This window comes from Triturus cristatus, chromosome 3_2, assembly GCF_964204655.1.
Source record: "Triturus cristatus chromosome 3_2, aTriCri1.1, whole genome shotgun sequence".
Classification (NCBI taxonomy): domain Eukaryota; kingdom Metazoa; phylum Chordata; class Amphibia; order Caudata; family Salamandridae; genus Triturus; species Triturus cristatus.
The window spans coordinates 1,074,462,527-1,074,486,666 of NC_140584.1; the positions used below are offsets into that span (position 1 = coordinate 1,074,462,527).

The 24,140-nt window shown below is 43.5% G+C and overlaps 1 protein-coding gene across 6 annotated transcripts in view; it reads left to right on the forward strand.

Moving 5' to 3' along the window:
- The window catches only part of AUTS2 (activator of transcription and developmental regulator AUTS2), a 2,674,869-nt gene that overhangs the window by 1,205,201 nt on the left and 1,445,528 nt on the right, over nucleotides 1–24,140 (forward strand). For 5 of the 6 annotated variants that reach the window (XM_085649809.1, XM_085649808.1, XM_085649807.1 and 2 more), the window contains one exon: nucleotides 5,935–6,036. In XM_085649809.1, the coding sequence (XP_085505935.1) occupies nucleotides 5,935–6,036 (102 nt within the window). Of the gene's footprint in view, nucleotides 1–5,934; nucleotides 6,037–24,140 lie in introns of those variants that run through there. The other variant, XM_085649812.1, reaches the window with a different exon arrangement.

Consider the following 24,140-nt stretch of genomic DNA (forward strand, 5'->3'; position numbering starts at 1 on the left):
AGCGACTAGACCGCGCATATGCCTTAACCATGAACATGCGCAGTTAAGGCATATTCATGGTTTAGACATGCGTGTTACCGCCTGTGTGATTCAGCCCCGTGTAGCCCATGCTAATGCGTAGTAAGGCTGTTTCCCCACAGTAACACAATGAAAACACTACAAATGAACACCACACCAGTTTAGAGATTTAAAGTATCTTTATCTAAACCAAACAAGACCAAAACTACAAACCTCTGACATACACAACTCAAAATATGACTTTTAAAAGGTTTCAAGAAATTCTATCCATAGATCTTTATGGATGCAGTGATTTTCTCACAGTAACTCAAATACATCAAAATCCACAAGACAAAACAGCTGCAGAGGAGGGAACCATCGGAAAACACAGCGAGCGACGAGTCCATAGGGAGTCGATGTGTCAGTTCTGCTGCATCTAGGAGAAGTGCAGCGTTGAATCCGGACTGTAGGAGGAAACGATGGGTCAAAATTCAAGCTGGTTCAGGTCTTCAGGTGATGTGTTGGAAAACTTGGCGCACAGGTGCAATGTGTGGAAATCCGGAAGAGCAGGGCCTGCGTCGGATTCAGTGAGGGGGTCTCGGACTTCAGAGACATGGTGCACCGAACTCAGGCTGCAGCTGTTTCTTCGGCCACTAACGGGTGGTGTCTCAATTTCTTCAGTCGCCCGGCAACGGTGCATGGAAATTTTACCCGCATGATGGTGCTGTGGCCGAAAAACAGGCATTGGAAGGGTGATGCGTACATTTTATTGGTTTCAAGTAGGTCTTTGCCGCAGGAACAACCTCCGAGGGCCCAGAGCTGGATTTGTCACCACAAGGCTGGTCATAACCCTCAGCAGTGGAGTTCAAGGATGCTGCCGGTAAAATCTTTTAGTCCCTGAGACTACTTAACCAACGGCAAGCTCTACTTAAAACCATTGGAGTATCTTCCCAAGAAGGATACAGCAAAGTAAAAGTCCACTCCTTTACTCTGCCCACAGACAGAAACAACAACTGCAGGTCAACCCTGCAAAGCAACACACAGCAAAAGGGTACCATTCATCCTGGCAGCTCTTTTGCTATTCTTCTTGGCACGGTCCTCTTGATCCAGAAGTGTTCTATAAGTCTGGGGTTTTAGCTCCAATACTTATACCCCTTTTTGCCTTTGAAGTAGGGATACTTCAAAGGATTTTCTTTTTAGTAAACAAGTCATTGTCCTGCCTGTTCTTGGCTCTGCACACAATCACGGGGGTGGAGACAGGATTGTGAGAGGCCAGGCACAGAACCAATCTAGCTCAGGAAGACCCATTAGCCTGCTGATGCGCCATCAGGATATGCAGGGCACACCTCAACTCCCTTTGTGTGACTGTCTAGAGTGAATACACAAACAGGCCCCTATCAGTCTAAACCAGAAGTTGATTCCACAGGCAGGCAGAGGCACAAGAATGGTTAAACAAGAAAATGCCCACTTCCTAAAAGTGCTATTTTGAAAACTCACAATTTCAAAGCCACCTTTACTAAATTAAGTGTTTTTAAATTCTGAGCTCAGAGAGTCCAAACTCCAAATCTCTAGTTGTTCCAAATCGAAAGCTATACTTGTAAAATGTTACAAGGCAGCTCCAATAATAGAATATGGGAGAGCTGGTCCTTGCATCGGTGAAAAATTATATTGGTAGTCTTTCACAATCAGGACATGTAAAACACACGAGTACATGTCTTACATTTCACATACACAACCCACTGCCCACGGTGGTTAGTTGTTTCTACCTTAGGGGTGCCTTACATGTAGTAAAAGGGAAGGTTAGGGCTTGGCCAGTTGGTGCACTTGCCAGGTCGATATGGCAGTTTAAAACTGCAGTCACAGACACTGCTTTGGCAGGCCTGAGACAAGTTTACAGGGCTAGTCGTGTGGGTGGCACAACCAGTGCTGCAGGCCAACTAGTAGTATTTGATTTACAGGCGCTGGGCTCACATAATGCACTTTACCAGAGACTTACCAGTAAATCAAATAGGCCAATCATGGTTGACCAATCAGAATCACAATTTATACAGGGAGCACTTGCAATTTGGCACTGATCAGCAATGGTAAAGTGCCCGGAGTATCTAAACCAGCAAAAATTAAGTCCAGCATAACTGTAAAAAATACAGGAGGTATATGCAAAAAAACAGGGGAAACCATGCCAAGGATGCCAGGTCTAACAGTCTGGCTGTGGCGTTGTGTATGGTCTGGGGTCGTCTGAGGAGCTGGGTAGAGATGGTAGCATAGAGAGAATTGCCATAGTCGAAGCAGCTGGTGACGAGGACCTGGCAATGGTCTTTCTGGGGTTGATTGGGATCCATCTGAAAATACTGTGGCACCTGCATAGGGTGTGGAAGTAGGGGGAGGTGAATGCATTGACTGGTTGTTTATTGGTCAGTTTGCTGTTGAGGATGATGCCTAGGCTTGGTACATATTCTGTCAGTGAGGGTGTTGGTCAAAGTTCTGCTGGCCACCAGCTGTGATTCAAAATGAAGGCGTTCTTTCCGAAGATCAATACTTCCATCTTGTTGGAGTTGAGTTTGAGGCAGTTGTCTCTCATGCTGTTGGCTATATTGTTCATGGCATCACAGAAGTTGGTTTTGGCATTGGAGGGGTTCTCAGTGAGTGGGAGGATAAGTTCAGTGTCACCTGCGTAGGAGATTATGTTGAGGCTGTTGGATTTGACGATGTCAGTGGGGGGGGTCATGTAGGTGTTGAACATGGTGAGGCTGAGTGTTGATCCTTGGGGTACATCGCATATGATCTCCTTGAGTTCGGAGGCAAAGGGAGGCAGTCGGATGCTCTGCTTGCATCCTGTGAAGAAAGTGGAGATATTCTTGTGGGCTTTTTGCTTTATGACAATACTATAAAGTCTGTTGATGAGGGTGTGGTGGGAGAGGGTGTTGAACGCTGTGGAGAGTCAAGGAGGATCAGTGCCACAGTGTCTCTGTGGTCAAGGACAGTTCTGACATCATGTGTGGCAGCGATCAGACTGGTCTCAGTTCTGTGGTTGGCATGGAATCCTGATTAAGAAGTTTTGAGAAGGTGGTGCTCTTCCATGTAGTCAATGGGCTGTAGGTTGATGGCTTTCTCTAGAACTTTTGTCGGGTAGCGGAGCAGGGAGATCAGATGAAATTGTTTTAGATCACTGGGGTCAGCAGAGGTTTTTTTAAGAAGGGTTTCATCTATGTGTGTTTCCATTTGACTGGGAAGGCTGCTGTGGAGATGCAGGTGTTGATGATGCTGGTGAGTTCTGTGCTGATGGGGTTGTTTCCAAGGTTGAACAGGCAGTGGAGGCAGGGGTATTGCAGACTTGATTGCTGTGGTGGTCTGAGTGGTGAACGGGGACAAGGGGGTGATCATTCGGCTGATGTTCCCTGTGTGGTTGAAGTTTTTGTGGTTGAGAGCTGTGGTTTGGAGGTCGAAGTAGTTGTAGATGGTGGCGATATTGCTGTGGAAGAAGTCTGAAAGGACTCGCAGAGTTCTTGAGCGGTATGAATGGTGTTCTCCATGGCTTCCGGGTATGAGAATTCTGTGACTATTTAGAAAAATTCCTTTGAGTGGTTGGTTGCCGTGTTGATATGGGCTGTGATGGCTGCTTTCCTGGCTTCTTTGAGGCGATGGTGGTAATTACCGAGGGCAGCTTTGTGAGCGGCTTTTTCTGTGGGATAACTTATGTCATGTCAGGGCTTCTCGAGTTGGAAGTAGTTGCTCTTGGTGGTTCTGAGCTCTGGGGTGTACCAGCTGGCTTGTTTTGTCAATTTTTTGGTTTTTGCTGGTTTCAGTGGGGTAACCCAGTCGACACCTTTGGTGAACCAAGCAGAGGAATTCTGGATGGCCTGGTCCAGGTCTGCTGAGGTTTCCAGTTGGGTAGTGCTGAGGGCTTGTGTCCACTGTGTCTCAGTTACCTTACCCCAGCTGTGGTGGGAGGAGTTGTGACGCTTGGCAAATGAGCTTTGCGCATTGGAGATTGTGAAGTGTATGATGGCGTGGTCGGTCCAGTTGAGTTCTATGATGTGGCTGAATTTGAATCTGCCGCTGGAGGTGAAGATGGTGTTGAGTGTGTGACCGGCTGTGTGCATTGGTTTGGTGACGTGTTGAGGGAAACCAATGTTCAGGTTGTCCAGGAGGGAGGCGGAGATGGCGTTGAGGTCATTGATGTGGAAGTTCAGGTCATCAAGTAAGATGTAGTGGTAAGAGTCAATGGGTAGCGGAGCAATGAGGTTGGAGATGGTGTAGCAGGAGGCCAGTCAGGGTCCTGTGATTCTATAGATGTGGGTGGCTCTTAGCATGGTCTTGGTATCTGTAGTTGGCAGTTTAGGTGTTTCATGAGAGGTGTAGGGTCATCGGTGGTGACAGTGCATCGGATGGTGTCCTGGAAGATGATGACAATGGCCCCACCATGCTTGTTGGTGCGGTCTCGGTGGAACATTTCGTAGCCGTTTGATGTTGCGGTGGCGATGTGGAGGTCCGAGGCGGGGTTGAGTCATGTTTCGGCGATGAAGGCAATGTCATGAGAGAGGGAGGTGATGATGTCCCAGGTTTCGGTGGTGTGTTGCAGAGGGAACAGACGTTGATCAGGATTCAGTGGAGCTGTCCCAGGTGATTTGTGGTCTTCTATGCAGGACAGGCACTTATCCAGTGTGAGCCGGTGGTCCTGTGTTGCAGGAGAAGTGGCAGTGGAGGCAGGCGAAAGGTCCCTAAGTCGATTGTGGAGAGGCAGAGCAGGAGGAGTGGTTGCAGTGTCCAGGGTCAAGGTCTAGGAACTCTTCGGCAGTGTAGTGGTGGTGGCGGGTGTGCAAGGGGTCCAAGCGCTGTGCGCGGTCTGGGCGCAGACGGGATTGCCTTTGGTGCACCTTCGGCACACCGGTGGTGTGCTCATATTGAAGGTGACAGTAACAAATTGGAAGTTGATTTTTCAAGTGCACCAGACTGAGCTATAAGAATCCCAACAAGGCCTGATTTCCCCACAGACTTCTCTCCTCCTTTGCTGCAGTCTTTTTCACCGTTGTAAAAAATATTTGCAGGGAGCTACTCCTTGTACTCGTTCATTTTCTCTGTTCCATAGTGCCTCGCAATCCTTTGCACATTTTTAACCTTAATTCCCCATGTAACTCTAGCACTATGGCCCACTCTATTTTAACTCTAGCGTCTTTTTGGTAAATAGCTTAATGACTGGCAGGTTGTTCATGCTTTGCCTACATTTTTGACAGTGCCCTGCGCACGTCTTAATAAACATTTTTTTCTTAAAATGGTAGCACCATTACCATCAATTTTTTCTCCTCTTTTCTCTGCCCTTTCACTCTATATTTTCTTTCTTTGCTTCTATCTTCTTGTTTCCTTTCTCTCTTCTCCTCTCTCATCTCTTTTCTCTTTTTATATAAAATTCTTCCAAAATGTTATCTCATTTTTACAATCTTTTTATTACGTATCAAAATATATGGATGTAACTCTGTTTATCAGCGACATTATGAAATTGCAAATAAAAACTATTTAACAAAAAAAGAATGGCTGATCTTACCTTTTCAGCTATCAATAATATCACCTTGTTTATAAGAGAGGGCTTTGCATTCACCAACACGTTTTAAGAATTAATTTGTTGTATTATATTAGTTTGAACTGTGCCAGGGTCCTATGTGTAATGCATAGTACAGTACCTGTCTTGGACTTACAGTTGCTCCCTGCATTGGAACCTCCAAGGGCAAAATTGAATAGTGGGAATAACTGAAGCCTCATAATGAGGCCCTCTGACTATTATAATGGACTGAACTCCTGGTAATTAAATGTTTTGCTCCCAAGTCAACTGTGCAATATGTAAAAGTAGTAGAACCTGCTCCTACAAATTATTATTCGCAGGATGTAAACAGAAGACGTATAATAATTAGCCATTTGATTATAATTTATTATTTCTTTTATCAGCTTCAGCCTGGTCAGAACAGTTGCAGAGACAGCGACAGTGAAAGTATCAGTGGAGGGTCGAAGATTTCTCACGGGAGTTGCTATCGTGAAGGCCTAAGTGATGTGAGTAACCAACATTATATTGTCATTGTAGAAGAATTGCAAGCATTATTGCATAATACAGAAATTATCAGGGTTAAACAGAATTTCATAATGCTTTTTAAGAGTGAGAATCAAAACAACAATGTTTTAATACAGTAAGCACAATGATCAAATTTACATGACCTATATGATGCATTATTATCATCAGAACGTTGTTACTTGAATCGAATTTTCCCTTAAAAACATAAGACAAGAGGCAAAACAGTAAGTTTGCTTAACCTGCTGCCATCGTTCCCCGTACTCCTGCCTTTCTTCTGCCATATCTCCACTTCGGGAGCCAGTGGGGCCATCTCCACTAGGAAACTACTGGTTCGAACACGCCCAGGGAGGTGGGCTTAGTCGCTTACGTGCCTCCTGGTCCCAATTTAAACCTTCAGTGGCTCCCGCCTCGCGGTATGCATGAGGACGATGCCCAGCCCAAGGGCAGGCCCATCCATGCCAATCAGAGCCCGACTTCAGAACAAATCACAGCACACAGATGACATCAGAATGCTACTAGAACAGGGAACAACAGAGGCTCTCATCCTCCTCTACCCCTCAGCAGCCTTCAACACTGTATCCCACCACACCTTGATCAACAGACTCCGCCAGATCAGAATCCAAGAAGCAGCCCTCAAGTGGATTGCATCATACCTCACAGAATGCAGATCTTCCCTCCCTACTCCTTGCTCTCTAAGAACATTACCTGTGGGGTACCTGAAGGCTCATCCCTCAGCCCAACCGTCTTCAACACATTCATGATTGCCCTGGCCAGGATTGTCAAAAGCCACAGACTCAACAGCATCTTCTAGGCCGTCGACACCCAACTCATTTTCTCTCTGACCAATAATCCAAGAACCATCAAAGAAAAATTCTAAAGATGCATGAGAGACGTTGCCGACTGAATGAACACCAAATGTCTCAAACTCAGCACAGACAAAGAAAGAAGTACTCGTTTTCCGGAAGGCAAGGTCCCACACTAGAACAACAAATGGTGGCCCCAGGAGCTTGGCCCAACTCCAACACCCACCGTACAAGGCCGAAACCTTGGCATCATCCTCAACAGTTAGATATCCATGAAGAAGCAAATCTGTGCCATCTCCACCAACTGCTTCTTCACACTCTGTATGCTCAGGAAGGTTCTCAGATGGCTCCTAACAAACACCAGGAGAACTGTCACATAAGCTCTCATCACCAGCAGACTCAACTACGGCAACTCGCTCTACATAGGAATAACAGCCCAAGTCATTAAAAAGCTCCAGACGATCTAAAACACAGTGGCTAGGCTCATCCTCGACCTCCTCAGATGGACACACATAACACTTTACCTTTGGAAACTCCACTGGCTACCAGTCATGAAGAAATGCCATTAAAAGCTACTCACCAGTGCATACATCGAATTGCACAATGAAGAACCTGAGTACTGAAGGAAGTGGCCCTTAGGGGCCTCCCGGGTTATCTACAACCACCCAATCACCTTCCAAACAAATGAAGAGTCTGGCAGACAGTAGAGAATACAAACCAATGTTTTATTAGTAATACTCTGTAGAGGTGTCCAATCTGACCTGCACCCTAAGATGTCTGCCGATGGACTGGCTCCCCAATACTCTGCAATGCATAATCATTCCTCTAAGAACCCCCAACCATGCCACAGTGGAAAGTTACCAGCTCAGGCCGAACATGAACAAAGGGGGCACAAAGAGATGAGCTACCACCTGCTAGATGGGTACATGCTATCTCGGGCTCAAGGTTACCGTTCTTGAGCTTGGCGTCTCCTAACGTGGGAGCAGAGTTACACACAAAGATAGGAATGCAAGGGCGGGATGGCCTATTCTTTAGTGATCAAAAAGTGGCCAGGTCCCACGTGGGCAACCTGGACTCAAACGTGCACAGCTGGGGGGTTAAATACTCACTAGATATTAATCTTTCCATGATTTACACAATACATCAAAAAGGAATTTTCTATATTCAATCTGCTATTTATTGTTCATTGTATGATTAAAGAAAACTATAAAGCTTCACAAAATTTCAAAATTGCCACTATGGCTTATCGCATTTACATAAACAACACATAATTGTGAGACGATTGGGGTTACAAATGAAATCCAGCCCAATGCATTTCGGGACTGTCCGTCCCTTTGTCAGGGGTGAACCTTTGAAAATGTATATAACAATGAAATGTTTAACAATGTACATGAGTAGAGCCATCATACTCAAGAAATCAACTCAGTAACAGAAAACAATGGACTGTTAAAAGTACCTGAGTGACTCAACAAACACCAATAACACTAAGTTCTTACCACGGGGTTTTCAAAGTTCCTTGTAAAGTCCGTTGTCGTGTTAAACAACATATGCCACCTATATAGCAAGCAGAACATTGTCATACTAATGTCCATGCAAATACTATAACTCTAGCTCCATATACACACTTATTAGGTGGATTGAGATCTTACCCGCACGGGGGTCCGCGCTGCCCAAAATCCAATCTGCTTAGTGCCGAGCGCAATGCCACTGGTATTAGCAAACTCCGGTCATTCAGTGACGACAATATACCTACGTGTACTCTCGCGAGTACACACTACATCGTAGGCGCCATCTTGAGATGGACACAAAGTGCCTACAACGAAAAATATCACCGTATAACGAGTATAATGGCCAAATGAAGTGGGGAGCCTGAACATAATAAAAAGCTACCTGAACACCAATAACGACTCGCCTATGTATACAATTGTGCTGAAACTCGTCTAAGGCAAGTGAGGTATCAAAACCTCACCGCCATGATGGAACGGGCAAACTTACAGAGTTCTACTATAAGAAGCCAACGTGTATACAATCTTTCCTAGAATACGAGGGTCAAATCGCTCAGGGTTCATTCAGATCAAAGCTGAAATATACTGAACCTCTGACATGTTTATAAGTATTGCTGGGTTTGCAGATAACAACAATGATCCACGTTTATGTCAAAAAACTTTATGTGCTTCACTGTATGAATTATGACAACCCAATAATAAAACTTTATGTACATCACTATATGGACAATGATAACCATGGTGTTATCTCGGACCGCTTATCTGATGTAAATATGTGCAATGAACACTTTATACTTTGCTGTGAGAGAACAACTCGGTGTATCTTGATGTATGGTGTGGGAATATGGAACCTGTCAAGAGTGCAGTGGAATCTTCGCAGAGGCAGAATGTTGCTTTTTCCCAATGCCCTCCTCCCGGAGCTCACTGCGTTAAGCAGCTTCTCCTGGCCGGGGGAAAGGGGAGTGGACAGAGAAGAGACACTCGTGCTGGACCTGAACTCCTGCTTCGCTCTTCTTAGATGATACGGGAGCACCTAATGCACAGAGGGAGACAACTCTTCAATTCTAACATTTGTACCTACTTCTGACTTCTGCCTCCTGATCGAACTCTCTCTCTCTCCTTAATCCTACCAGGTTCGGCGTGAGTAATTGCTTCTCTTCTGATATTATGGAGGTTGCAACTGGGATTGAGGGACAGCTACTTCCTAGTGCACATGGGAGAGAAAAGTAACAGTTAAACTCCCTTCCTAACCTTCTACTCTAATACCTCTATGGGCCTGTCTTCCTACCTTCTCACTATACTGCGACTATCCAATGGAAAATGTATGAAATGCAATAGTCAGCAATTGGATTAAACTTCTTGGCGAGAATACCCTTTGTTCTCTGGCTCCTCAAAGGAATTTCTAATCTCCAAGGTAATCCTTGAATGCAAACAGATATCCATATGCTCAGCTCCCAGGGGTTTTACGCACAAAAGGAAACTAGGAAGGAAAAAAGGTGGAAGGACAGAATAGGGTAGCACGCATGGAAGGAGGGGTGGGGGAGGCTGACCATGTATGATAGAAGCCTTGTAACTTTCTCAGTTCTCGATGCAGTCTTAAACTGTCTTGTGCTTACTTGTCTCTGGGCGATGAAGATATTCTCACTCGCTCACCTCGTGCTCAACGGTAAGCCTACCGAAGCAGCGAATCCACGGTGAGCTTCTCTGGATATCAATGAAGAGAAAAACTGAATGCTTCTCGACTGAAGGGGCAGCTCTTGTCACAAACAATGTTCTTGTCAAAAACTGCCCTAAACTACGAACTGTGGTGAGGCATTTCTAGTTCAAGTACTTCTCTACCCTTCTGAGAGAAAATGTGGAAACACTATGAAGAACGCTACCAGTTTTGACTGAACTGTAGCGTGACGCAGGAAAACAACTTCTTCTCAAGTCAAGGTTCAAATTGAAGTGCGCAGTGGAAAGCGCGCGCGCCGAGGATGAAATCTCGAATCACGCGAGATCCACTCCTTCAGTACCAGTACATAAGAGGAACTGGCAAATAGGGTGGCCATCTTGAAAGGTCAATTCCTGCTGAAGCGTTTACCCAGCAATTGCAACTAGAGGGCTTCACAATAACCCTATGATTGCAACCTTGATTCTTCATAACAGAAATGACATTCACTAGATTCCTGACAGTACCCCCTCTCAAAGACAGATTGATCGGTCTTGGTTTGAAGGGGTGTTGCAAATGAAAACGTTTTATATGTAAAGGAGCATGAACCTCTTCAGCTGGTTCCCAGGATCTCTCTTCAGGACCGTACCCCTTCCAGTCAATAAGATAAAATAATCTTCCTCTAATCTTTTTAGAATCTAAGATCCCTTTAACTTCGTACTCCAAATGTTCTTCAACTTTCTAAGGGGGAGGTGGTTTACCTAACCTGAGATTTGGAGCCGCAGTCTTTAAAAGGGAAACATGAATGACGGGATGAATTCCCAAATGAGCAGGTAGCTTCAATTTAACAGTCACTGGACCTAAGACCTGTTCTATAGGAAATGGACCCACAAAACGAGGCTGAAATTTACGATTGCCTTTTTAATCTGAGGTGGCGCGAGGACAACCAAACTGAATCTCCCACTTGATACTTTCTTGCTCTCTTTCTATGCTTGTCTGCTTGCTTCTTATAGCTCTCTTTTGCTTTAAGTAGATTGGATTCCGCTGACCTATGAGCTAAGGATAACTCTGTGAATAGATCCTTAACTGCGGGCACCCCAAAATCCCCTTGGGTGGTAAAAGGATTTGGATGTCTCCCAAAAGTCTAAAAGAATGGGGAAAAGCCTGTGGAGACGTTCTTTGCATTGTTTTGTGCAAATTCAGCCATCCACAGCAGGTCGGACCACTCACCTCCCTGATCCAGAAGGAACAGTCGAAGGTACTGTTCCAACTCTTGATTCATCCTCTCGGTCTGACCATCTGTCTCAGGGTGGTAACTAGTGGAATGCCTGACCTCCACTCCTAAACCTTTCATAAAAGCCTTCCAGAAGTGGGACACAAATTGGGGGCCTCTATCTGAAATTAGAATCTTGGGAATCCCATGTATCTTTACTATATGTTCGCTAAAATGCTTAGCTAACTCTGGAGCTGAAGGAACCCCTTTTACTGGGATAAAGTGACTCATCTTAGTGTAAGTGTCTACTACTACCAGTACTGTGTTGTATCATCTACTCAATGGTAGGTCCAAAATGAGGTCTAACGTGACAGTATGCCAAGGGTGTTTTGGGATGGGTAAAGGTTGCAGAAACCCCTGGGTAAGCCTGTCTAGTGGATTTCCCTCGGGCACATAGCTCACAAGAATATACATATTGTTTAATTTGGGATTTCATGTTGGGCCACCAGAAGTAACGTTGAATTAGATCTGTAGTTTTCAGGGTACCCTTATGGCCAGCCAAAGGGTGATCATGACAATCTTTCATCACATGTTCTCGAATTTCTGCAGTGGGCACATAGAGTGTTCCATTATGGTATGGTAAAGAGTTCACAATCTCTCTTTCTTCTTCCTGACTTGCCCATTCTGTCATTTCAGAGGAAGACATGTGTTTCCCAATTTCTTCTTTGTAGTAGGTCAAGGAGAGAGTACATACAATCTTTGATAATGGAATGATTGGCTGTGGATCTATCGGGTGTTCTGTGGCTTCCGTCTGAATTTGAGATAAGGCATCCGCCTTGCCATTTTTGTTTCCTGGGCGGTAGGTAATTACAAAATCAAAATCTGCAAAATAAAGGGACCACCGCAATTGACGAGGAGTTAAAGTTCTTGCGGATTTGAGGAATTGCAAATTCTTGTGATCGGTGAACACTGTAACCTCTCTAGTACAGCCTTAACATGACCTGAGTGTTCTTGAGGATCCTTTGAAAAGATTAAAATGTCATCCAAATAGATAACAGCAATCTTATCCAACAAATCTCCCATGATGTCATTGATAAAATGTTGGAAGGCCGCTGGGGCATTGCAGAGGCCAAAGGGCATAACTTGATATTCAAACAATCCATATTTGGTTCTGAAGGCGGTTTTCCATTCATGCCCCTCCTTCATATGAATAAGGTGATAGGCCCCTCTCAAATCTAGTTTGGTGAATATCTGAGCATCTTTAATCTGATCAAAAAGAACAGAAATCAATGGTAGTGGATAACGGTTCTTAATGGTTGCTCGATTAATAGCACGATAGTCTATGCACGTCCTTAAGGAACCTTCTTTCTTCGGAATGAAGAACAGCGGAGAAGAGACCGGCGACTGAGACGGTCTAATGAACCCGTTGGCGAGATATCTATCAAGTTATTCCTTGAGGTAGCCATTCTCTGCTTCGGTCAAAGCATAAATCCTACTGCAAGGCAGGGCGACTCCTGGTTCCAGGTCAATGGCACAGTCGTAGGAACGATGTGGTGGCAACTTCTCAGCTTCTTGTTCACTGAATACTTCCTTGTAATCTTCATACTCCTTTGGAATTTCTAAGGTATCGATAACTCCAATGGTTTCTCCCCCAAAGGACAACTGAGTAGCTAACGAGGCTTCCAAGATCTCCTCAACAATGTTCTGAGCAAAAGGACGAATCCATGTTGACTGTTCGATTTTCCCAATCAATGTTGGGTTTATGCAAAGAGAGCCACTGAATACCTAAGATTATTTGAAATTGAGGGGCGTCAATTAAATTGAATTGGATCATCTCTTGGTGACCGTTAGACTGGATGAGTTCCATCAGTTCTGTATGGTGTGTAATCGGGCCCGAAGAGAGGTTAGTACCATCCACCGCTCTAACTGATTCTTTACGTTCTTTGAGCACCGCTTGGATTCCCATCTTTCTGGCGTATTTAATATCGCAAAAGTTGCCAGTAGCACCAGAATCAATCATGATTACCACACCTGTGATTTCTTTCTTTCTGAACCGTACAGTCATTTGCAAGGTTAAATGTGGCGTTTGAGTCTGAAGGGTGTTCATAATTTTATGGCTCTCAGGAGTCTGATTCACTTGTTTTACCACCTGAGCGACTCCGCCTATAGATGGTTTTGGGAGTTTCCCGAAGCTACGGTCTTAGGTCTCTTAGGACACTCCTTCACAAAATGTCCAGCACCCCCACAATACATACAAAGCTTCTTTTGTCTTCTTTGTTCTTTCTCTTCTCTGGTCAAAGGACCGCGAACAGATCCAATCTGCATGGGTTCACCTTCCATGGAAGTTCCCGAACTCTTACTCTGATCAGATCTTGCTCTATCAAAACGTGGAAAATTCCATCGTAAATCTCTTGGCCTCTTATCTCCTTTCCTCTCTGAACTTCGGAAATCGATCTCCAGAACCAGATACACTAATTCCGAAAACTCTGTGGGGCGATTCGGAATCTGTGCCAATGTATCTTTTATGTCATCACGTAAAACCCGATAGAATAGGGCAGATCTTTTTTCCTCTGGCCAATTTGTTTCTACTAAAAGTTTATTGAAATGAGTCAAATATGTTATAAGGTCTTTGGATCCCTGACGCAACTCTAACAATTCATTATCCGTAGCTTGGGAGATTCTGCGTCTATCAAAGATCCTCTAAAATTCAGCCTTAAAACGTTCAAAATCATACAAAAAAAGATCATCCCGTGAAACTAAAGGCATGGCCCAATTTGCAGCATCCCCATTCAGGTAGGATAAAACAAATGCTACTCGTGGCTGAGCATCAGGAAAGAGAGTAGAACGACACATAAAATGTAAGGAGCACTGCGTAAGGAAAAGCTGGGCCTTTTGAGGATCTCCACTAAATCTTTCTGGGGGGGCCAAAGGAATGAGTGGGGAAACTGAATGAACTACCTGTGCTACTGTGCATTGGTCTTGGTCAGATTGAATGTTACTAGGCAAGGACTGGGACAAAGGAACTCCTGTTGTGATTTCACTAACCCTTTTTGAGAGTAACATAGTCTTTTGACGGGAAGCTGGTATGTCCTGTCTTAAATTCTTGTTGTCCTCACTAAGTGTCCCCATTTCTCGCTGAATTCCCTCTAACATTTCTCGTAAAGCCTTTAAACTAAAACCCTCAGCCATTCTGCCTGGGTGAAGAAAATTTGTGGGCACTTCAATCTGTCAAGAGTGCACTGGAATCTTCGCAGAGGCAGAATGCTGCTTTTTCCCAGTGCCCTCCTCCCAGAGCTCACTGCGTTAAGCAGCTTCTCCAGGCCGGGGGAAAGGGGAGTGGACAGAGAAGAGACACTCGTGCTGGACCTGAACTCCTGCTTCGCTCTTCTTAGATGATACGGGAGCACCTAATGCACAGAGGGAGACAACTCTTCAATTCTAACATTTGTACCTACTTCTGACTTCTGCCTCCTGATCGAACTCTCTCTCTCTCCTTAATCCTACCAGGTTCGGCGTGAGTAATTGCTTCTCTTCTGATATTATGGAGGTTGCAACTGGGATTGAGGGACAGCTACTTCCTAGTGCACATGGGAGAGAAAAGTAACAGTTAAACTCCCTTCCTAACCTTCTACTCTAATACCTCTATGGGCCTGTCTTCCTACCTTCTCACTATACTGCGACTATCCAATGGAAAATGTATGAAATGCAATAGTCAGCAATTGGATTAAACTTCTTGGCGAGAATACCCTTTGTTCTCTGGCTCCTCAAAGGAATTTCTAATCTCCAAGGTAATCCTTGAATGCAAACAGATATCCATATGCTCAGCTCCCAGGGGTTTTACGCGCAAAAGGAAACTAGGAAGGAAAAAAGGTGGAAGGACAGAATAGGATAGCACGCATGGAAGGAGGGGTCGGGAAGGCTGAGCATGTATGATAGAAGCCTTGTAACTTTCTCAGTTCTCGATGCAGTCTTAAACTGTCTTGTGCTTACTTGTCTCTGGGCGATGAAGATATTCTCACTCGCTCACCTCGTGCTCAGCGGTAAGCCTACCGAAGCAGCGAATCCACGGTGAGCTTCTCTGGATATCAATGAAGAGAAAAACTGAACGCTTCTCGACTGAAGGGGCAGCTCTTGTCACAAACAATGTTCTTGTCAAAAACTGCCCTAAACTACGAACTGTGGTGAGGCATTTCTAGTTCAAGTACTTCTCTACCCTTCTGAGAGAAAATGTGGAAACACTATGAAGAACGCTACCAGTTTTGACTGAACTGTAGCGTGACGCAGGAAAACAACTTCTTCTCAAGTCAAGGTTCAAATTGAAGTGCGCAGTGGATCGCGCGCGCGCCGAGGATGAAATCTCGAATCACGCGAGATCCACTCCTTCAGTACCAGTACATAAGAGGAACTGGCAAATAGGGCGGCCATCTTGAAAGGTCAATTCCTGCTCAAGCGTTTACCCAGCAATTGCAACTAGAGGGCTTCCCAATAACCCTATGATTGCAACCTTGATTCTTCATAACAGAAATGACGTTCACTAGATTCCTGACAGAACCAGATGTATTACTATTACAAATGGCAAATCAATCTGGCGGTATGAATCTGCTTGGATGTGTACTTTTTATAGAAAACATGACATGTCTAATTTGTCGTTTAGCCCAAAAGGCATAAGGGTATTAAGTTTTTTGATCCAATCGATTAGTGATGTACATAAAGTTTTATTATTGGGTTGTCATCATTCATACAGTGATGCACATAATGTTTTTTGACACAAACGTGGATCATTGTTGTTATCTGCAAACCCAGCAATACATGTAAACATGTCAGAGGTTCAGTATATTTCACCTTTGAGCTGAATGAACCCTGAGCGATTTGACCCTCATATTCCAGGAAAGATTTTATACACGTTGGCTTCCTATAGCAAAACTCTGTAAGTTTGACCGTTCCATCATGGCGGTGAGGTTTTGATACCTTACTCGCGTTAGATGAGTTTTGGCACAATTGTATACATAGGCGAGTCGTTATTGGTTTTTAGGTAGCTTTTTATTATGTTCAGGCTCCCCAATTCATTTGGCAATTATACTTGTTATACGGCGATATTTTTCGTTGTAGGCACTTTGTGTCCATCTCAACATAGCGCCTACGAAGTGGTGTGTACTCGCGAGAGTACACGTAGGTAAATTGTCGTCACTGAATGACCGGAGTTTGTTGATGCCGGTGGCATCGCGTTCGGCACTAAGGAGATTGGATTTTGGACAGCGCGGACAGCCCGTGCGGGTAAGATCTTAATCCACCAAATAAGTGTGTATATGGAGCTAGAGTTATAGTATTTGCATGGACATTATTATGACAATGTTCTGCTTGCTATATAGGTGGCATATGTTGTTTAACACAACAACGGACTTTGCGAGGAACTTTGAAAACCCTGTGGTAAGAACTTCGTGTTATTGGTGTTTGTTGAGTCACTCAGGTACTTTTAACATTCAGATGAACACGCATTTTGTTTTTTTAGCAACAACGTGACCACTAGTTGACAGTTGTGAAACCTTGCCTGAGGTTCATTATTATGAGATCGTCTACATCCAGTGTGGAGCATATCATCCAACTGGCATCATATTAGTAAGTTAGTTGCATAAAGGCGTGTCCATTTGACAGTTTCCCTGTAGGATGACCACAGTGGTGTTGGGATATTTCTTTTTGTTTTGGTTTTTAGGTTCACATTTGGTATGCATGGTTCTTGCATGACTTTCACTTGGATACTGGACCTCTGACAAGTATAGCTTAAACTGATTTGTCTGCTCCACATTGACAACATATGTATTATACAAGTAGTCCATTGTTTTCTGTTATTGAGTTGATTTCTTGAGTATGATGGCTCTACTCATGTGCATTCTTAAACATTTCATTGCTATATACATTTTCACAGGTTCGCCCCTGACGAAGGGATAGACAGTCCCGAAATGCATTGGGCTGGATTTCATTTGTAACCCCAATCGCCTCACAATTATGTGTTGTTTATGTAAATGCGATAAGCTATAGTGGCAACTTTGAAATTTTGTGAAGCTTTATTGTTTTCTTTAATCATACAATGAACAATAAATAGCAGATTGTATATAGAAAATTCCTTTTTGATGTATTATCTAAATCATGGAAAGATTAATATCTGATGAGTATTTCAACCCCCAGCTGTGCACGTTTGAGTCCAGGTTGCCCACATGGGACCTGGCCACTTTTTGATCATTGATTGCATGTTAGGTAGACATTGACCAAACAACGCATGCTATAAAGTTTGAAAACATTCTGTAACCATCAACATTCATATCACATAAAGCAGGTGTGCACTATCCACTCTTTGATTGCACTATTCATTAGTGAGACAGGATCCAACCTTGAGCAACTAAGGAAAATAATCACTGAACACGAGGTTCTGCTGAGGCAAGTAATACGAGTCATGAGGCCTAGTTCAGACACAACTAGAGAGAGATTGCGAAATACGAAATGGATTCACTATCCTAACTGAAGCTTGCACATTACATAGATAACTCAGCGGGTTGCACACAGTTTAATACGAATGGCTTCTATTTAGCCGCACACTGTAAATTGTAAAATTGTAAATTGTAAACCTAATATAGTATATAACGGGTGTATAACGATAATGGGTTTTGCAAACCTAACAGTACCTCATCCAATGCATGACCTTTCACCAGCCACCAGGAAACTCAGATATGAATCTCTCGCTGCCACCCATTTCATCCCTTTGACAACCAGCAAAGGCCGTTCCTTCTCCCATCTGGTGGCCAAGACCTGGAACGACCTCCCCCTGCACCTCACAGTCTCACTTGCACCAGACAGAAATTCAGTAAGGAACTCAAGACATGGTTGTTCAACCGATAGAAGTACAGGAAGGATTCTCCAACAGTGCCGTGAGATCCTCATGGGTGAAGCAGCCATGATCTACAAATCCTGATTGATTGATTGATTGAATTAAACAGTTCAGCCGGGAGAACAGTTACAGGCACTAGGTCTGAGGACTGACTCATCTTACATGGGGTTTGAGGTTTCCTTATTTACAATATTACAACAAGCAATAAAGGTTTCTGGCATCTGAGGATTGTTGGTTGCTGCCTTTAGGGACATAATTTAATGGTCAATGATTAATACAAGTGGGACTTGACCTACGTGGATGTTTAATGGCACCCCCCATGACCATCTCGCCATGGATTCCCTCACTACCACTATTTGACAATACCCCCAAGTCTTCATAACCACTGGCTCTTCGATTCATTTCATTTTATAGCGCCACTCATACCAGTTTAAGTTGTCAGAACACTTTACCTCACACAATCGTTGCACAGAGACAATCATACATGTGTAAATCAGTGGATAGGAAATGTTACGCAAGACAGAGGCCTACAAGGTGTAGGAGTCACATGTCATCCATAATGGAGGCAGTATAGTTTGAGTCCATAGTCTGGAAAAGCAAGAATTCTGAATTTAAAATGTAACACCATTGTTAGGGGTGTTCTTTAATAATAAGAATTGATTTCTACCCAAATGAACCCTTTTTGCAATATTAGCATAAGGAAGGACTGGGCAAAAAAACATGTAGCTGTAATATATTCCTTGCAGTTTGCATGCAGCTTTTTGCTGACAGTTGATAGCTCACTCCTCTATATTAGGATTTTTAACTTTTAAACTGCAATTAACAAAGGGATCTCTCACAAAAGCTATAACCCATTGACCTATTTATAGTATATGCACTTTGTGATCCGAATGGGACACATTCTTTGCAGCAGGGATATCAACCCTCTGCAATGAGTCAAAACTTCCTAAAAAGCTCCAGTCTTTCTCCAGAAAGAACATTAATCACTGGAGTTACCTTGACATTTTTATTGATGCTGAAATCTGAAACGGAAAAAATATAAAACCTGCTGTGAGGTTTCTAGATGTTTCCTAGAAGGGACATAATTTTGCAAGTTGCAAGTTGGAATGGAAGAAGTTCTAGTCATTTGTCAGCAGAAAAGAAAAGTAGCATCCTGTATTTTTGGTACACTGGTCATAAAATGTGAGAAAGAGGAAAGCATTATCCAGGGAGTATGGAAGTGGGTTTTTTTGGAGGAAAATAGGATCTTAGCCATAAACAGCTCTGTGGCAGGCGCACAAAGCCATGCAGAGAGCTCTTTTTCCTACTGGGTGCCATTGAAGGGAGGAAAGGTGGCCTGAAATAGACAGGTAGACTTTAAGTCATAATAGAATGCTGACAGCTGTGCTCTGAATCAAGGGAGCTGCTGCAGTTGTTTAGCGAGTCCTAGGTATAGTGAATTATAGTAGTGAATACTGGGCAGGCTCCTGGCTTAAATATCTATCTTGTGACAAGCAAGGGATGTTAGAGAAAAATGTGTGGAGAGGTTTACGAAAGTACCAGAAATTGGTGGTGACTTTAGGGATCTACTGTACAAAAGAAAGGAATGTTTTCTATGAGAATGTCCTAATATTTTGGAGCTGTGACTGGTGTAGGTATATAGTCAACCAGTCAGTAGTCCAGAAAGCGAAGGAACCAAAGATATTTCCGGTTGCAAGGCTGGTGACAATTTTAAAAGAAATAGAACAGATTTGATGGCTTGTAACACTTGTCCTTTGGTGATGCTGTATTGTCGCATCAAACACAATGTCCATGGGTCTGTATAAATACAACAAACAGGCTCAGTGCTACTGGCACAACAAACTAGACCGAACAAGAAGAAGAGCAGGAAAAGAGAAAAGATAACCAAATTTTGTCTAGGGGAACCCTTTTTAACCCGTTGTGTGCTCATGACGAGCTCAGCTCGTCATGAGTCACAGTGGAGCTGTGCTCATGACGAGCTGAGCTCATCACAACGGCCGCGGCCCGCCCACGTGCGATTAATTCCCCGTCTGTGCAGAAGAATTAATGAGTGGGCGGGGTGGTGACGAGCTCAGCTCGTCATGAGCACAGCTCCACTGTAAGTCATGACGAGTTGAGCTCGTCATGAGCACAGCGGCGCCACGGCATCCCCCCGCACCGCGGGGCAATTACCCCCGCAGGGAAGGGGTTAAAAGAACGGAGTCCCATCACTCACTGTGGTGACATGCTTCATCATCTGGGATCTCCTCCTGGTTGCAACCTAGTGCAACCAAGGGCTACACCCCCTCTCTATGTGGGGGGAGCTCGGGGATGTTTTGAAAAGAGAAGTCTCAAGGATTTGCTACAATCCAACAGATGTGAAGAACTAAATACTCTGAGAGTGATGGCGCAGTGCAGAAAAATATATGTAATCAATAATGTGCAGCTAAAATTAGTCAGCAATAGAGAACAACTTTACTCCGCATCCATTGCTAGCCAGATTAAAACCAGTGCAAAAGCAGTTTTAAAAAAAAACTGCAAAAGTACAAAACAAGGTCTACATGTTTCAGCCTCCTAGATTAGATGTAATCGTGGCCTTCCTCTTGTGAAGTATGGTGCAATGATGACACCTAGACTACGAGGGGGTTAACTACACCCTCCAGTACTATCAACAATGTGAAATACTCCGAGGAGAATATGGCATCTTATGCTTACCTCTAATGCACAAGGAAACAGCCTCCCCTCCCCTGGTTACAACTCAGGAAATGAAGCATAAGATGCCATATACTCCTCGGAGTATTTCACATTGTGATAGTACTGGAGGGTGCAGTTAAAAAGCCCCATGTAGCACTTGGCACACAAGCAAGACTTTGTAGTTTTCTGTTTTTCTATATTTCCTTTTTTCTCCTTTTGTCTAGGTGTAATCATTGCACCATACTTCACAAGAGAACTTACATCGGTTGGTAGGTTGTAATCGGTCCAACCTGCTGAGTTGTCATTATGCATATGTTTGTTCACGTATTTACGCAGTAGCATAATTTTCACCTAGGTCCTGAGGAAGGTCAGGATTACACATAATCTAGGAGGCTGAAGCATGTAGACCTTGTTTTGGACTTTTTCAGTTATTTTTTAAAACTGCTTTTGCACTGGTTTTAGTTTGGCTAGCAATGGATGTGGAATAAAGTTGTTATTTTTCTGCACTGTGCCATCACTCTCAGAGTTTTTAGTTCTTCACATCTGTTGGATTGTAGCAAATGCTTGAGACTTCTCTTTTCAAAACATCCCTAAGCTTCCCCCACGTAGAGAGGGCGGGTGTAACCTTTTGTTGCACTGGGTTGCAACCAGGAGGAGATCCCAGATGATGAAGCATGTCACCACGGTGAGTGATGGGACTCCGTCCTTTTAAAAAGGATTCCTCTAGACAAAATTAGGTTATCTTTTCTCTTTTCCTGCTCTTCTTCTTGTTCGGTCTAGATTGTTGTGCCAGTAGCACTGAGTCTGTTTGTTGAACTTATACAGACCCATGGACATTGTGTTTGATGTTACAAAGTGTTTGGGGAATATGTCCATGCAGTGGTCTTAAAACGTTCCCTTAGACCCTCTACCCCTCTACTGTTGTTGTTGATGCTGTATTGTCATCCGTGGGATAGATCAGTTGTCTGATGCCTGACCTGTGAGTAGACTGAGAGATAGCTCAGCTATATGAGCTAAAAAAATTTAGGACTAACCAGAGTCATACCTCTGCTGCCTAAGGCAAATTCAATTGTGATCAGCTTCTTAGAGTGCATCGAAACACAAGTGTAGAATTTTCTTTAACATATGCCTTGTGTGGATTTCCTCTGCGATAATGTTTAAGCAAACTTTTTATGACGTGCATTTACCTCTGACACCATTGATCACAGAATGTCTTTTCCAGCTAGCCTTTTTAATGACTGCGGTTGATAAATCAATTGTAACACTTTCTTGTTTTTTTTAGAGCTGAACGAACACTACTTCATTTTGCAGGACACATATTCTATACATAAAACAGTGGCAAATATTTACATTTATACAGTGACTTCATGACATTTCATACATCAATGAAAAAAACTTACACCAAACAATTAGTGAATTTTTACATGACAATAATGAGTTGTCCGATTTTGTATAACTTTGGGAACTGAAACAAGTTAGCTCCTCTAGTTGTGACTGTTGCTACGGTCCAGGGCAGAGTCTAATTCTTCTATCATAGTGGTTTAATTGAGCAAAAAAACTGATTTACTGTTTGCGCTCTTTTGGGAGTTCTGGTGTCTAGATTGGTTTCTCCCAGATTTTTCTGGATCTCTGCTTGTTAGCCAACGCGTTTCGACCTATATCATAAGGGACCTGTATATTATTTATAAGGTCGTCTTCAGGGCTGTTGTGTGATTAGAATCAGACATCTATTTCTGTTGGGACAAAGATATGCCTGTTTTAATTTTTGTACTATAGTAAGGCGTTGTAGAAACTAGGGTATTCTGGTAACTTACGTGCACTCAGGTAATGATGACTTTTCATCTTTGTCTGTAATACATGAATGAATTATGGTGGTGTTAGCATTCTTGGTTTAGGGGTTGTGTCTTTGTAGTCTTGTACTTATGTGGTACATGTCCTACCTTGAAATTCTTTGTGGGTGGGACCGGCTTCCGTAGTTGAGCTTATTTTGCCTGGGGGGGCTGGTTTCTCTCTGCGAAACGGAAAGTGGATGGAGAGATAATTTGAATAAGCAATCAAGGGTAACTAGTGAGATTTGGCTCATTTAAATCAAGAATGACCTTGTTTGTTTTGGAGTCTAGCTCTTGGTTTAATGATTCCTGCATTGTGGGAACGTGACCGTGCTGTCTTTATCAAAATTTGTGACGTGACTGCCAGTGCGCTATGCCTTGTTGTAATAACTGGTTTTGATTACTCGTGGTTTTGAATGCCGAAAACGTGGTGAGAGAACTTTAAATACCAATTGGTTCACCCTGGGCGTTTTTTTGTGCTCCATGCGTGGTGAGGTTACATCTCCCGTATATTATCGGGTAGTTTCAATTGTAACGTTGTTTCAGAATGGCGAGTGCCCCCTCGGATCACCACATGCTTGTTGGTGAGCAAGCGTACATTTCAGCTTTCCATACCTTTTTCTTGGTGGTTATTGGATATCGGGCCGTCTCACTTGAAAGATCGTGCTTCTTTTCCGTCTTCGGCGTTTCTCTTTCCTAACGAATGCGGCATTTGCATGGTGCTGTGAGCTGCTCGAGCGCATTGGTTGGTTCTTATGGAGTTTCCGGCGTGATTACGTAGGACGTAGTCATGGTAACCGAGTTGTTGTTCCTCCGGAGTTCCGAGATTTGAATAAAACTTTATAACGGCATATCGGAGAATATTGTTGACACTTTATTTTTGACCTATACTTGTGGAGAAGGCGGAAACGTGTTAGGTGTATGATTTCTACCCAGTGGGTTTATTCAGTTTATCGTGGACCCGCCAGGTGGTTTTTTTTTTACATGATTTGAATCAAGAGCAGACTTTAACGGGGTTTGTCCTTTTTGTTGAAATCGCTGTTTGTTGTTGCTATAGTCTTTTTTAAGAAAATCTTTTTTTTGATATATGGCAAATAGGGTGTTTTTTGTTGGGTCTGATAGTTCCGCTTCTTTGAGGGGCTGGTTTATTACTCTGTTGATGTCTTGAAAACAGAGAGGATTCTTGAGGTTTTATGTATTTCTCACAATTTTAGCCGGTCATTGTAGTTCAGTGTGAGTGTCTGCTTTGGCTATGGATGCAGCTTATAGCTAGTGGAGGAGGTGTCTTGTGAAACCCCTATTTATATAATGTGTGATATTTCCGTCTTCTCATTTAGCCCATTTTCTATGGTACCTAGGAACATAATGGTTTTTGCTTCAGTCTTTGATAGAATTGCGTCAACGTCTTTTCCTTGAATGTGGCGCAGAACTGTCCACTTAAGGTCATTTGGGCCATGATTTTTCTCGATGCAGTGTGATACCAACGGGGCGTTGGGAGTTTTGCATTTAATCCTTGAGCGATGTTGGGAAA